The sequence below is a fragment of the Anoplopoma fimbria genome, chromosome 18 (genome assembly GCF_027596085.1).
Source record: "Anoplopoma fimbria isolate UVic2021 breed Golden Eagle Sablefish chromosome 18, Afim_UVic_2022, whole genome shotgun sequence".
NCBI classification, from domain to species: Eukaryota; Metazoa; Chordata; class Actinopteri; order Perciformes; family Anoplopomatidae; genus Anoplopoma; species Anoplopoma fimbria.
In genome coordinates, this window is record NC_072466.1 from 5046273 (window position 1) to 5063308 (window position 17036).

Sequence of the window (17036 nt, forward strand, 5' to 3'; positions counted from 1 at the left end):
GACCAGATGCTGGACAAGCGCTTGATTACATTTGGATTAGACTGTTAGTGTAACACTGGATTAGCAGACTGAGTTGTTGCCTTGTTCACTATAATGATCTCACTTACACCCTCAGACAAACACACAGCAGTCACCGCTCCTAAAGACAAATGGCGATCATCCTTCTGTCTGTTTAATGAACAAAACTGGCACACTGGACTATAGCTTGTGAAGACGCAATTTTTCTTTTTTGCTTGATAAAGACTTAACTATTAGTTTCCTGTCTTTTTAATTTGTGACCCCTTAACACTAAAAAGAGTGTTGTCTCTTAGATCAATTTTCTTTGGACCTTTCTTCTTACAGGTGTGAGAAGGTGTGACCATTTCAACCAAAGACTGATTCTTCGACTGAGATTGTTTTATTTGAATAATAACATTAATATTGTCCACACACAAAACATTCTCATGCATTTTACTGAATGATTTTCTTCATATTTCTTATTGTTTTGATTATCTTGTGACTCGTCGGATGTATTTTAGTGATTTAAATGTGGCTGTATGGATTGCAGTGTATCTATACTCTTTAGGATGTGCATACAAATACCCTTCTGGATTTCAAAGTTACATCACTTTATTTTATTCTGGTAGAAACTGCAGAAACCGACATTAAACATTATTTTTCACTGATATATAAAAAACAAACAGAAAATGTGAATACTGAAAGTTTTTTTGGGAAAATTGCAAACTGACTTTTAGCTTTATGTGGCAGGTTGATTTAAAAAAATTGTAATATTTGCAATATACAATAATTAAAAGTGTAAGAATGGCTTTTCCTTAAATCAGTTTCTTAAATGAACGTTGGTTCGCTGTTGAACTGATGATCTTTGTCCTTTTCTTTCCCTTCCAGTGAGCAGAGTATCTGCCAGGCCCGGGCCTCTGTCATGGTCTACGATGACACCAGCAAGAAGTGGGTGCCCATCAAGCCCGGACAGCAGGGATTCAGCCGCATCAACATCTACCACAACACTGCCAACAACACCTTCAGAGTGGTGGGCGTCAAACTGCAGGACCAGCAGGTAAGATGCAGACACAATGACGTGAGGTTAGCGTAGATATGGAGTCCATCTCTGTTGTTTGGTCACCAGAGAGAGCGATTTCATCGTGCTGTGGGAGGATTGCAACATACAGACAACTCTGGCTATGGCGGATTGTTTGTGTTGTTGAAGGAATGTTTAATAGGAGAAAATTGTGGTGGTTTAAAACAGAAACAGGTGCAGGTGATAATCAAAGAATACCTTATGTTGGTCTAAGTCTGTGTCTATAAATATAAACTAGTGTTATTGCTAATTCTTCTCCGTTGTGTCATGACTGAGACTGTCTTTCCATTTGTTCTTCTTTCCAAAGTCAATGTCTTATTATTATAAATATATATATCATTATTATAATCAAATCCCAATTGAGATACTAGCCATGGTCAGCATTTTTTTCTGCATTAGCCATTTAATGCATTTCTGTTCAGTATCTCTATATGTATTTTTTTTTTATTTGTAGTGGCAGAGTCCCTTTTGTTACATGATTTTTATTTTTTATTATTTTAAAAACACAATTTTTCTCATCCGAGTAATATGAAGTAATAAAAACAGAGCACATTGAATTAATGATATATTTAATAAATTGTAAAAAAAAATGTTTTTCTCATCTAATTTTCTCTGTCAACACTCCCACCATGCATGAGAAAAACAACAGCATTTTGAGCTGATATCATTGAGAAACTGTGGCAAAATGAATGACCAACAGTACATTTTTACAACTATAAATATACACAAATATACTACAAATTATAGCTCATGATATAAGCCATATAAAACATGTGACAGGTGACAAATCCAGCGCTATAACAAGCTGTTCTGAATCTGTCTTTTCTGTCTTTACACTCAAAACCAATGACAAAAAACTGATCATTAAATCCTCTCAAACACAGATCAATCAATTCTCTGGCGTTTAAAGGGTCTTTCTCTGCCGGTAACACAAAAAAGTTATGGAGACGGTGTTTCTTTAGTGAACTCCTCCTCTTCCTCCTCCCTCACAGGTGGTCATCAACTACTCCATAGTGAAGGGCCTCAAGTACAACCAGGCCACCCCGACCTTCCACCAGTGGCGGGACGCCCGGCAGGTCTATGGCCTCAACTTCGCCAGCAAGGAGGAGGCCACCACCTTCTCCAACGCCATGCTCTTCGCCCTCAACGTCCTCAGCGCTCAGGATGGAGGTGCGTATCCCCCTCAGTGTACCACACATGGAGTAATACTTAAAGAGGCCTGTTACGGATGATTTCGTCTAGAACTCACACACATATTACCTCCCTGGTGCTCAGCTTCCTGTCTGGAGCATCAGACTGTATTTATTGGCTTCTAGTGCTCACATATGATCCATTCAGGAAGCAGGGTGAACAGAGCTGAACACAGCTGTGGAAAAGTCCGTGTCAGCAGATTAAATGCATGTTATGCTATTAATGAAGGTCATTTTGGGGGCAGGTGAACTAACTCAGAGTAGTTAAAGGCAACTTTTTAATAACATCCTGTTAGATCCATCGGTAGGCTACCTGTAGTTTGCAAACCACATTTAGATTTGTTTATATTTATTTTTAAACATATAAATGTGGAAATGCCTAATGTATCTGGCGTGGTATTTTTTCATTTTTATTCCTTTCGTAATTTCAGCTCATTTTGAGAAGTTTTATATAAATATCCTTATTTTAATTTTAATTTTAATTTTATTAAATTTATTTATTAAATGTTATTCTATTTAATTACATTTTATAAATGTTATAAATGTTATTTATTTTATTTATTTAAAAAAATATTTATATTATCCACCACACAAATAATGTTTGTAAATCAAATCAGACTTAATCTAGCATAAAATATTACAATTACAAAGACAATTTGGGTTTAGTACTTTAACCAAACCAAGAGCCAATCAGCTCTTTGATGAGGCGACAGCCAGGCATTTCCCATCCTGCCCTGGGTCTTGCATTCTGTGGGGAGCAACTGCAGCGCTCGGCTCAATCTAGTGAGGTTATCATTGCCTTCGTGTGCAAGACGTCCAAAGCAGGGCCAGATCAAGCCACACACAAATCTATGTTATTAGTTCCAGCTGTGTTTTTCCTGCTACAAGTCAAAACGTGGGGAAAAAAAGACTTAAAAGTGGTGGATACACATTCGTGAGAGCCTATCTTATCCTCTTATTGAGCTCTGTGTGTTTGTGCACGAGTGTGTGTGTATATGTGTGTGTATTAGGGGGCAGGACAGACAGATTGACACAGAATGAGAGGCAGAGTGAGTATCGCAGCTCTCCCGTCATCACTGGAGCTGCAGCAGCAGTGCGTCTCCCCCTCCAGACTCTTAATTTGAGTGAGTCATTGAGAAGACCTCCCCTGGGTCCCTTGCTAGAGAGCAGATCTTTTCATTTGCCTGATAACACGGGACGACGAACAAAGAGGCTCGAGTGACATCAGCCAAACACAAGTGCTCAAAAAAACACAAGAAGAGGACTCACACACACACACACACACACACACACACACACTGGAAGTGTTCATGCTAATGGCTCGCTACGATGCAGCAGTTTCTCCGGCTGCATAAAGAGAAAACACACAAATAGCAGGTTTCATGACTGTGTGTGTGTTTGATTGAGTCAGAGAGAGACAGAAAGGTGCATGTAATTAATGTATTTCAGTGTCGCTGCCTTTGTTTCTTCCCTCCTACGTAGCGGAAGATCTTAATTTGTGTTCTCATAGTTGTCATAAAACTCATTCACACCTCGAAAGGCAAAGACCAGGATGTCTTGGGATTTTCCCTCTAAGCAGGTGTGTCTGCCCCCTCTAGTGGTAAGAGGTCACAACTTGACCTTTTGTCCTCAGTATTGTTCTCACATGGGAGCACAGTGTAAACACCGTAGATTGTAGCAGAAGTAATGGGGAATAGAGTAATTAAATAACAGAGTTTGAGATTATTCACTTACCTAATTTCATGCTGGGTTAGTCAGAAAGACACTTCCTTTCACCTGTAAGTGTGAAATCATCAGGTGTAAAGACCCATGTCAAATTATGCTCCAGTGTTGAAATAATGAGTTGAATATTGTTTGATCAAAAAGATCTCGCATATGTTTTGTAATTATTTATTTTACATCTTTATTTGGAACTTTGTCAAACAAACTGAATTAAAATTGGGTCATTAAACGAGTAAATATGCTGAAATTGGTGCTGGAAATAGCTTCACAAATTGAAAAAATTGAGTTTATTTTGATTGATGTGTGTTATGTAAATCATTCCATATTGAATATAAGGACATTTGTGGCTGTTAATAAGGTTAAGTAGCCAAACTGAAGAAATATATTCGTTTTTGATAATTGATCATAAGGCATATAATAATATTTCTTACCTTTTAATAGAGTAAATAATTCATTGACTAATGGAACAAACTAATCACAGATTTATATTCAAAGTTGAATTTTCCTTTTTTAGAAACAGTAGTTGACAAAAATGTCACCACAAAGGTCCATTTAGTAGAAGATTTGGAGCTTTCAGTCATATCACATAATCCTCCTCACTAGATTGCCCAGTTGTCAGACATAAATGTTGAAGCAAAAATCTGAAATCTACAGATTTATTGATAAAGAGATTGAGAATAATCCTAAATTGCATCTTTAGCAGCCATTCTGTGTTTAATTTAGTGTTTGAAACCAACTGCAATGAACATAACACATCCATTTTTGTTATTTTTTTGTGTGACATTTGAATATCGTTGGAAGATCATTATCTAGGAGGCTCATTCTAGAGCAGGAATGAATGTGGATTGGCTTGCTGTAATGTGTGTGTGTGTGTTGTTGTGTAATGTGTGTGTGTGTGTGTGTGTGTGTGTGTGTGTGTGTGTGTGTGTGTGTGTGTGTGTGTGTGTGTGTGTGTGTGTGTGTGTGTGTGTGTGTGTGTGTGTGAGTGAGTGAGTTGCATCAGGCAGCGCAGCCCACAGACAAACCCGACCTTTTGAAACATTAACCAGAGATGCTCGCTGCGCTGCTGCTGCCCGGAGGTGTGGGTTACGAGAAGATGACAGATGATACTGTGGCTGGTAGGGGAGAGAGGAAGGAAGGCAGGTGATGAGAGAGAGGGATAGCGAGGGAGGTAATGGAGTAATGGAGGGGGAGGAAGAGCAGCTGAAGGCCTGAAGAGATGTTCAGCGGGGAGTGGGTCTGTCAGTGCCTCTGTGTCTGCTACAGCCGGTTCCTCTTCTGCAGCATGTCATGTAGGTAACCAAGATCTCTGTGTGACTGACTTTTTTTCAAGTTTGTGTGAGTGTGTTTATAGCTTATTAAAGGTTGAGGTGTCCATTCCTACAAGTGTGTGACTTCCCCATTGTCTGTCCTGTAATACGTACCACAGTGTTCGTTCTCAGTAGAATCATTTTGGTACTTTTCTCTGGTAAATATTTTAAAAACGACTTAAGTAAAAGTAAGGAACGACCGATTTTACAGTTATTCAGCCACCAGAGTAGAAAGAACTTTGCTTCTCTGATCTATATGGCTTTCAAAAGGCTGAGAGGTCAGAGTTCAGACAATATTTTTAAGGAGAAAACTGGAACTTGCAACATAAAGTGCACAAAAATGCTGCAAAGTGATTCTTCTTGAGAGTCGGTAACATTCACACTCTGTAACAGAGGTGACTTCTACTTTATTGGATCGTGATAGTTTGGAGAGAGAAAGCAGCCAGGCAGGAAATAAGTCAATATGATAATTTATAGTCTTTCAATGGAATCATACTGTGATGAAAACATATATTGAAATATCGTGATACACTATTACGTTGTCTAAATTGAAAATACCAAGCGAATGTTTACTCGATGTCTAAGAAAACTGGATTATTTTGCAATAACGTTCTTAATTAAATGAGAAAATACTCTGTCATTTTTATTTTTCAAGTATAATATTCACACAGGAGTAAAGAAACCATGTGGTTATTTCATATAGACTATTTGAAACATAATATATCGTGATATATATATTGTTATTGAAGTATAAAATGATCCATGTCATGATAGAAGATTTGGACTTGACACAAAAGTTTTCTCAACCTTTTTAATAATTACTGAAAGTGTAAAGTAACTTTTCAAACACATGCAGCAACAGTTGGACCTGTGTGTTTCCTGTAACCCTGTATTTTGTGTTTTACTGTATATATTTGATTTTGTATTAGTCCTGAAACAATAAGTAAGTGAACCATACAAATCTAATTGACAATGTTGATAATCAGTTAATCCTTTAGGTGAATAATCAAGCAGAAATGTCCTTCCAAATGCAAATTATTACATTTTAAATGCCACTCTTGTGTCTGTCCGTTAAATATGAAGCTACAGCCGTTATCTTAGCTTAGCTTAGCACAAAGACTGGAAGCAGCTAGCTTTGCTCTAACAGCACATAAGTGTTTTAAAAAAGGCGGTTGCTAACAAGTGTCTAAATGAAACTACAAAGCATCATCATGACTAGTCCGTGTTCATGTTACAGTGGTGTAGTTCGTTCACAGCCTAACGTTAGCTTTTTGCTTTTGGCATTTTTCACAGTTTATCTTGCTGAACAATACGTGCAAGTATCATACATTTTGTACCACAGAGCTTATTTTCTGCATAAACCAAAATACCATTGGAAAAAAATCCTATTGGCTTTTTGTTGAGGGAGCAGCACTTCATCGCATTGAGCGGTTACCTGCTGTCTTGTCATCACAGAGAGGTTGCTAGACAATCAGCAGAGACTCCAGACCCCAAACATAACACATTGTCGTCCTACCCACGTGTGTAAATAACACAGACATGTTTAAAACTACCATTAATGGGAACATCTCTTATAAAGTCTATTCATTTTGTTGATGCTAAGTGCTGATTTCCATTGTAGTAGATAGAAAATATTTGTATTTACATTTGTATATACAGTATTTGCAGCCTTGTGTTTGACGGACACATTGTTTGTAGTATGCTAATGTGAGTGTGTATGTGTGTGTGATGAGGTACCTGATAGCAGGCGTGACTCAGGTCTTTTGTTACTTGATCAACCGTCGGCTCACCAGAGAGTCTCCTCCATTAAGAGATGTGATCAGTGGAGAGTGTTGACCCTGAAAGGAGCCTGACTGTGCAGAGCTGTAAAACCGTTATCGCAGAGACACCTTCATTAGGCAGGAGAGGTCAGGCTCTTTGGAAGCGACCCAAATGGAGGACACTATTGTTTTTGTTTTGTACGACTTTCAATAAGCGTTTCATTGCCAACCGACCACAAATCAACAAAATAAAAGTCCTTACTCTGCAGTTTCTTCTCTGTTCCCTATAACTTTAAAATGACTTCATCCCATTCCTCAATTTCAAAGCAGAGAACGCTGCCAAACCACAAATGTGAGCGTAAATTCAGAACCAATCCTCTCAAGTTGTTCTCAGGAGGAACAGTGAAGATTAATAGCGTCCCAGAGGAGTTCAGCGATGAGAGGAAAAAGTTTTTGTTGAAAACTGATGATTCACTCTGATTTGATTGTAATCCCTGAGTTTAAAAGTCCCTTTTGTCTTCATTTTATCTTGTCGTCGATTAATTACATTCCCTATCTGGCTCTCCATCTGCAGATCTCCCTTACGGTGTTAAACGGATTACATCCCAGTGCCTTGTAGCTCAAATCACATCATAAGCAAGAGACTGAAGGGAGTCACAACATCTTTGATATTGAGCCTCGTCTCATGTGATTTCTTTTTATCAATAAACTGACTTTACATCTTGTATCAAAAAACATTGTTGAGACTGTATTGATGAAAGGATGAACCGTCTTTGAGCTTTTATCAAAACCTTTCAGGGGAATGCTGAAAAAAAGGCTCAAAATATGAAGTCAGATCTCACTTGTCTGTGAACTTTGACCCCACAGAGCAGATTCTACAAAAGCTGTTGTCAATAACTTGAAAACAGACGACAGAATGTCTTCTGCTCCCAATTTAAAGGTTGCCAAACACACTCCAGACCTTGCTCTGGTTTTCCTTAACCCTTAACCACAAGTTGCATTTAATCATATAATATTACCCATGAGTCTCAGGCCGACTTCTCTGTGTGTGAGCTTGTGTTTTATGGGTATTTTGTTTTCAGACAGCAGTAAAGGGAGCATTATGTATTCTCAAATAGCACATTGTGGGTATCAGGAGGAAACACATGAGCAGTGTGACGACAGGGCCATGCATCTCTCTCTTATCCGCACACACACACTGTATTATTGTCTGCTTGCCTCATAACTGAACAAGCGGATGAATTAATTACCAAGAGTGAGGGATTGATTTGCTTTTCATTGCTCATTACAGAGGAAATAGGACATAATGATCAACTGCTGTTTAATTCAACCAAACTCATTCAGTAGTTAATTGTATTTTGACTGGCACTAATTTAAATTAACATTACGCTGCTCCTAATGGATTATTAAGGTCAACTTCACTTCATCTGTGTTTCTTCTCTCTCTCTCTCTCTCTCTCTGCTTTCATTTTCATTTTTAGGTCCAGCTGTCCAGCGCCATGTCCAGAATGGACCAACTTCAGATGAGATGGAAGTTCAGAGAGCGAGGTAAAGTTTATTTACTTAAAAAATGATTGAAAAATGCTGAAAAAAAGATTTAAAGCCCCTGAAAATGTGGCTTTAAATCTTATAGATATGCATGGAAACTTTGCATATCTTTAGAGTGATTTTTGGGATAATTTGAAGCTTTTACATGAAGGCGATTGCTAACAAGTGGCTAAATGAGACTACAAAACATCATCACACTGACTAGTTCTCCTTTTGAGCTTTATTTGTTTATATTCATGCACATGTGACCTAGTGTAGTTTGTTAACGGCCTTAAGAGTCTTTACTTCTGCCGATTAGATTCATGCTTCAAAAATCATAAAGTGCAGAAGATTATCTGATCAAACGTGTAAATATCGTAAATGTTTGTTTGCCACAGTGCTTTTTTTCTGCAATAATCTAAAATCCTACTGGCTTTTTTGTACATTATTTCTGCAGCACTATATTCTGATTCACATGTTGCTTAACTCTGATTGGACAGAACTCACAAACCTTAAAGAAGCGATGCTCATTTCAGGCGAGAACAGCACTAAAAAAAAAAACGAATCCAGAAAACCTCTTGTGTGAAATAACCAAAACTTTGGCAGAAAATTGTCTTTTCATGACAAGAAGCTGCTCGAGCCTCCTCCTTTTAGTGACACTCCAAAAGACTGTGTTTTTGATAAGCGATACAAAAACATTCCCAGCTATATTTAGAGCTCCCCACCTGTGATGTGACATTCACTGCCTGCTTCCAAAATGTTTACCGGTGAGACTCGTTGCATATCAGTGCAGGAAGGAAAACTGGTTCAGAACATTTAACTGAATCATCTCAAAAACTTGAGGTTGAACTTGAGGTGAACTCCGTCCAAACGAGTGAAGTGGTTGAGATTATGGTAAAGAGTCCGACAACCTGTCACACAGAATGAGAATAAACTCTGAGATATTCAGACAGCTTCCTTTAATGACTTTTATTCCAGCTCTCTTTCATCCCTCTCTAATTCCCTCTTATCTGCCTGCCTCCCTGGACTCACTTGAATGGGTAAAATTGAGCTTTAATAAAAAAAAAAAGGGCTAAAACGTATTTTCTGAATAATACTGGCAGATTGAATAATCCCAAATAATGGATGAGCAGTGTTGGAAATAATGCTTGAGGCAGTTTCCATGGCTTACAAAGCGTCCAGCATTTCCTCCACCGTGGCCACGATTCTTCTCTCCCCCGTCAGAGACGGACTCAGGGACACAAATAGGTCTTTGTTTCTGTTTTTTAAAACCTATTCCAGGTCTCCGCCTATTGGTTCATCCAAATGTCAGAGCTTAAGCGAATAAAATATGACGGGAATCACGTCTCTCTCTGATCCCATGTCTGCTAAACTGAACCTCTGGCACAAAAGGATTACGTCTGTGATTGTGAGGGGAGATTGTGTGCTTAGGCATGTGTGTGTGTGTGTGTGTGTGTGTGTGTGTGTGTGTGTGTGTGTGTGTGTGTGTGTGTGTGTGTGTGTGTGTGTGTGTGTGTGTGTGTGTGTGTGTGTGTGTGTGTGTGTGTGTGTGACGCAAATTAATTTGGCTGAGCTCTCTCCAGCAGCAGCTCTGCTCAAAACTGCCTGCGCTGCTGTCACGTCAAGAAGGTTGCTGGCTCAGCACTTTTTCTCTCCAACTCACAGCTGGAAAATTCCACTTCCTCCAAATGAGCTGCCTTCTTTCTCTCCTTTTTTTTTTTTCTTTCTTTCTCTCTCTCCTGAGTCGTGACACACATATGCTTCTGATATCAAAGACAGAGATGTGAGGAGAGATGAGGGGGACGGTTTGACTGGATGGAGATGAACGAGAGACAGTGATGTGGAGTTTGGACAGACGAGGAGAAGGATGTTTGCTTCACGCTGCAGGGAAAACTGTGCAGCAAATGCCAAAACATTTGAGTAGATGACTTAGTGTCATGTAAAGTCTACAGGCTACACAAATCAAAGCTGCCTTCTGTATAATGACAGCACGGATGTTTAAAGAGAACTAGATAAAGCGTTAAGAGCGGGGCCTCGTTCATTCTTATGGAAGATGCTCAGTAAATGAGGCAAAAGAAGTTTAAAATCTGAGTGTAACATTTTGATTTAATAATCTTCTGTTGATCTTCCACATTAAAGGGCCCATAGAGTTTCAACCCAGCCTCCAAGGCCTCAGCCCAGCCTCATTCTCTGGAGTAAAATTACTATAGTTTTGGCAATTAGTGAAATAAAAACTTGAAACTGAATCACCTCAAACTAAAATAAGTATGTTTACCAGGAAGTTGTAATTCCACCGTTTTGCTTCAAAGCCTGTCGCTCTTCCTGGGGGCTTTGAAGGCAGCAACAGAGAAATTCATCCCATCTTCCACAATTTAGATGCAATTTTAAGAGTGGAGTCATGGAGACACTAAAGTTGCTCTTAAAAAGCAGCAGAAAAAATTGTGAAACCTTCCTCATTGATATATTTAGTGCTTGCCGGTCACAGATTGTGCCCATTAGTGACTACTGGGTGTGAAGCCTTTTAAGGTCACTTGTCACCAGTGGTGTAGTTAAAACATGCCCACTTGAATGAAATCGTCTTGTGTGACCTTTCATTTCTGTGTTTATTTTTCGCAAATACCGGTTGGGTATAGCTGGAGTTTAAGCAGGGGAAGTTATCTCCTACATTCACCATTCATAAAATTCCCCCTGTCGCGCTCTTGTCTCTGTTACGAAGCGCGAAGCTGCCCCTGCATCTCTGCAAGTGTGTGTGTGTCCAGTCCTCCCATATTAATGTGTAAACCACATAACAAGTAGTCAACAGAAGACAACAGTAAGAGCTCAGATTAGAGCAATTGAAAGAGTGAAACATTAGTCTCCTGTCATCTTCTTCTCATGCACCAACATTTCCGTATGCCCACTTTAGAATTGCGCAATGACGTCATGCACCCTCTGATGGTCGTTTTTGAGGATGTACTGTTTTTCTTTGTTAAACACTGAACAGATGTTATTTCTATAGCTGATATGTTTAATTTATTATTTAAGTACTCTAGGGTGGGAAACATAATTCGAAAGAACATGTTTTTATTTTGTAATTATTGCTTCCTTCAATTGTTGACAAAAGACAACTCTGTTGAACAGATATATTTAAATGTCCTGTGCTTCAAGTATCCGGTCACAGATTGTGCCCATTAGACCCATCAGTGACTACTGGGTGTGAAGCCTTTTAAGGTCACTTGTCACTTTTATTTGGACTTGATGAAGTTTCTTATTGGAGCTTTAAGGCAGGAGTTGGCTGCTCTGTTCCTGTAGGATAGTAAAATGACAGAAACACGAATAAGACGTGACATTTGTGATGTTTAGTGACCGGCAGTGTTTCCTTCTTGTGTCTTTAGGCAGATGATGGAGCAGCAGCAGCAAATGCAGGCACAAATGGAGCGGGAGCGACGGACGTCCAACTCAGGTACTCACATTAAAGGGAGACAGCCCAGGGTAACAGGGGCACATTTAACTAATATATATCTATTTTATGCAGATTAGCCATTTTCTTATCAAATATGCACTAATTTGCATACATTTCCAGAACAGAAATCTGAACATTGGATAAAGCCAGGTTCAATACAGAGGGAATTTTAGATATATCTTTTTTTACCACTCAATAAATCAGAAAACCCTGTCAACAGCCATTTAAAAAAAATCCTTTTTTGCCTTGTTTTAGGAATAAAACGTTGTTTAAATTTTCTTTACATCTTTACATATGCGAATGAGACATGATTTAATGCTAACTAATTTAAGAGAAATCTACAGACACAAATAAACACATAAATAAATGTGAATTTGGGTTTTTTTCTTTCCACTAGTTTGAAAGAAAACAAGTTATGGAAGCAAAAAAGCCAAAATCTCAGAGCACATGTCAACTGAAGTGTCTATAATAAGATTATTTTTATCGTTTACAATAAAAAAAGGTACAAACACTTATAAACAGATCGAGTCTTCTCCATCTTCACTCGTCTCTCCTTCCCTCCAGGTTCTCCTTTCCAGGGCCACCCTGCTGTTCTCTCTGTGGCCCCCCCAGTAATACCTCCTCCAATGAACATGGGTGGCCCTCCACCTCCTCCACCACCGCCGGGACCTCCACCACCTTCAGCAGGGGCCCCCCCGCCTCCGCTCCCACCTCCACTTCCCATGAGTGGAGGGAGTCACGCGGACGAATCCCCCGCCCAGACGGGCCTCGCCGCCATGATCGCAGGAGCCAAACTGCGCCGCGTTCAAAGAGTGAGACACCGGTTTTTATCTTTGTTTCATCTCCAACCAAACCTGTCTGACACGCTGGAAACGTTTACTATTTCTACACATCAGAGAGTAACATCACTCCTCTATTTTCCCCCTCCAGCCCCAAGACGAAAGCTCTTCAGCCCCCAAAAACGATGCCAACCGCTCAAGTGGAGGAAGCGGAGGACTGATGGAGGAGATGAACGCTCTGCTGGCGCGAAGGTCAGAATATTGAGATGAGAAGAAAACCACAAAACCATTTGGCATCAACACCCTGCTGCTAAATTAGATATAATTGGCCACTAAAGCCTTTAATCAACGGGTGTTTCAGGATCCATTAGTGATAATTATTATTATTATTACACCATTCAAAACTGTTGACGTTGGAGGAAATGCCCGTGTTCTTACTTGAGGATTCTTCTTTCCCCCCAGAAGGAAAGCAGCCTCAGAAAGGCCCGAGGACAGCCAAAATGTGAGTGAACAGAAAAAACAGATATGTTTGCAATTCATGGAGCCGTTGTTCGCTCTGTGGTTGAAAAACAATAATTGGGATGATAATTGAGGCAGAGTCGGTTAGGGGGTGATTAAACAGCGTGATAATGATCATTGTTATTGTGATGAAAACAATCACTGCAATGGGGAAAACATGTACAAGCAAAGGAAGATGGAAAGAAACCTGTACTGATGTTGTGTTTTAATAAATGTATTAATACTCGTCTCTTTCTTTAGGATGACCCAAATTCTCCGTCACCAAGCACCCGGAGTGGACAGAACGCCACAGGTGGGGAAAACTGATAAACTATGTTACAGAAGATGTTTTTATGTGTATTTTCCATGGTTTCCATAGTCTCATAGGAAGTCAAACATATTGAAAAAGAAACAAACATAGAGAAACATATGTGATGGAAGTGGAATATAGAGGCTTTTACAGCAGGTTAGGACTCATCTGTCTCTTTATATATCTACTGTACAGTGTGTTTGTGTTTTCGAGGATAGTGGTTATGATGCATCTTCATACAATTAAAGACTCCCTTAAAAATGATTTGCAATTATTCCGACTCAAAGACAAAAGGCAATAGAAAACAAACTGAAGAATTTAATGTCAGTAAATCTTACTTGCTCCTGTCGTCTAGATGGTGCGAAGAAGCCGTGGGACCGAGCTAACTCTGCGGACAGGTCAAATGTTTCAAGGTGAGAGCTGGAAGCTGGAAGCAGCATTGGATGTGTCTGTGAGGCAGAACAACAGCAGTGAATCTGACAGAGAGGATTTTTTGTTTGTTTTATCATGCAGGGTACGGACCGCGGGGGGCGGCAGTGACGCTGACTCGTTAGACCTGGATAGAATGAAACAGGTAAGGAACAAAACACTTGTAATAAATGCACACTTTATTAGAATGTCAGACAACTTAATCATTTGTTTTCCAAAAGTTAATTTGGATTATTCTCTGCGTGCAAATATTTCGACAGTAAATAAAGGAGTGTGCGATGAACACTTATTGATCTATTTGCTTCATTAGGAAATCTTGGAAGAGGTGTTTCGTGAATTGCACAAAGTGAAGGATGAAATCATCGATGGTATGTTTAATTTTCTCTTGAAAAACACTTAAGAGGGCTAATCAGTCAACATTTAAGAACACTGTCATCTCCCCTGATTTATGTTAATGAGTGTTTAATTGAAAACCTCACCAGTTGGATGATGATAGTTTGGAAGTTATGTAGAGTTGTGACCACTAGGTTGCACTAGAGTCGCAGAAACCTTAACATGGAAACTAAACAAGTCATACAACACATAAACAATCACTATTTTAAAACATGGATGGATTGTGTATTAATTCACACAGATAAGAACAATGGGAATAACATGGGTTATTACATTGTTTGTCAATATTATTGTTACTGTGGTAGTTAAAGATGTGTGAAACATATAGCATTATAAGAATGTCTATCACATTGTGAGCGTGTGAATGGATTATGTTACCAAAATTGATTACAAAAAAAAAAAAAAAAAATGGTCACTTTAGCTCCTATCTTTATCTTTTTAAGCTGTTTTCACTGCTGAATCAGTTTGACTTCCTGTATATATATATCCTTCAAACAGACAGTGTGGACCCTTCAATCTGCTTCTCTCTTTATTTAGGGGAGTGCAGTTAGTGACAGTGTGGTCTCCGTGGTAACGAAGCTCTGACAGCTTGATGTAGTAGCAGCAGGGGGCGGGGCTTAGTGAAGGGTCAATACCTAACAAACCTGATTACATCACTATGACACAATGGAGACGATGTTATACAAATGTTTTTCACAGGATGTGGACTACTGGTGATGACTTAACTGTCTGTTAAGTGGTCCTTTATTTGGTCACTCCAGGTCCCCACTTAGGACAAAGGAGACAGAGTGTTGTGTTATGTTAACACGGTATTGTTAACCTAATGTTGTCCCTATGTTTCTCTCTCCTTTTGCCTGCAGCCATTAGACATGAACTCAGTCGAATTAGCACGACATAATCTCTCAGAACCACTCCCCCCCCGACATGAACCACCTTTTTGAACCATTGCCCCTGAAGCAGCCGCTGTGGCCCTGAGGAGGGAGGAGGAGGAGGAGGAGGAGGAGGAGGAGGAGGAGGAGAGGAGAGAGAAGTCTGGAACAGAGGCCCAAACTGTGACATCTACTCATCCTGTTCAGCTGCGGTGTTGAAGCAACGCGGCAACGTTGCCGTAACACCAGCAACATGTCTGTGTAACATTTGGTTTGTTTGTTTGGACGCTCGCACTGATTCCTCTGATTTCCTCACATTTTATGTTTCTGTTTGTTCGCCCAATTCGCCCCTCTGTCCTCTGCCTGAAGAAAAATAAATATAATTCATACGGTTTTTATTTGTTTTGCTTTTTTTCACAAGTTTTTATTATTATTATTATTATTATTATTATTATTTTTGTATTATTATTATTACTATCATTTTCATTATTATTGCTATCATTTTTATGATTGTCAATGTAATGTTGATATGAGTAGTAGTAGTGTAGTGAGTACAATGGTAATAATGAGGAAATGATCATGAGAATATGATAGTAATGATAATGTCAATAATTATAATTGCACATCATTTTATGTCAGCCTTTTGTATTTTATATTGTTTGTTTTCATTTGTTTTCGTTATAGATGCAATTTCAAGCACATCCCCCCCCAAAAAAAGATTTATCATCATTTAACCTGGAACATTTTTTTAAAGGTTTTTTATCCCTTTTCGCCAACACAGCTATGTGTGGAACCACGGCAGAAAAAATACAGGCTCCGACCTGAAACCGAGGGTGGAATAAACTTCTTTGGATATTGCAATCTTATAAACAAAAAAAATGAATAAATAAAACACCAGAGTATTTGTGATCATGTTGTTAATAAAATGTTTATTGGCTGCAAGGATATGGTGAAGTTTTTTTTCATTTTATTCTCCCCTTTTAATACAAAGTGCTTCCTGGATGACAACAAAAAAAGAAACGCACTTACTTTAAAAAAATGAATTCAAATAAAACTGTGAACAATGTCTTGGATTAATGTTTGTTCTCGTGCTATTTCGATGCCCGTCTGGTGATTTTGTCTGACTCAATTATTTTTTCAACACAAAAACATGAATAGCTTATTGAAAAGGTGCCATAAATTCCAGCTGGTGCAGCACAGAGAAGTTTTAAACATCTGAGCAGTTTCTGTGGAACCTTATCGTGTTATGCAAGATTTGCACACATGTGTTCCTGATTTGCACCTTTTTTTTTAAATGCTACAATTTCCACAACTTTCCATGGACATGCAATATTTGGTAAGTTGAATAAAAACTTAGCTGATGCAGCAATGACATAATAGATCAGTTAAGGTCACAGATCTGATATTGAAAGTTGAACATCCTCATGAACTCTTTTATTTGCCAAAAGAACATTTTGTAGGTTTGCAGTAGTGCTAGACTGTCAGCACTATCAGGGTCTGTGGTTAACGGAGGTGAAAGAGTTCATTTTCAATGCAGGATTCTGTGTTTTTCATGATTTATTTATCCGAAAAAAACAAGTTAGCAAATGAAAAAAACAAAGAAAACCCTATCGCTGCCTCTCCAGCTCTGGTAAAAAACAACATAGGCCCATCCCGGTGCATGCTGGTCCTGTATCTGCCTACTCATATATATAACTGCAGGTGCCAACAGTGATACCTAACCCATTAACAAA

The 17036-nt window shown here is 38.9% G+C and overlaps 1 protein-coding gene across 1 annotated transcript; it reads left to right on the forward strand.

Moving 5' to 3' along the window:
* The first annotated feature begins 889 nt into the window (after positions 1-889).
* Positions 890-15355, forward strand: evlb (Enah/Vasp-like b). The gene is made up of 12 exons (XM_054618870.1): positions 890-1054; positions 2068-2245; positions 8538-8604; positions 11958-12025; positions 12590-12837; positions 12956-13056; positions 13270-13306; positions 13564-13615; positions 13968-14025; positions 14126-14186; positions 14352-14409; positions 15295-15355. The coding sequence occupies exons 1-12, from the start codon at positions 920-922 to the stop codon at positions 15330-15332; spliced, it is 1101 nt and encodes a 366-aa protein (XP_054474845.1). The 5' UTR covers positions 890-919; the 3' UTR covers positions 15333-15355.
* The last annotated feature ends 1681 nt before the right edge of the window (positions 15356-17036 follow it).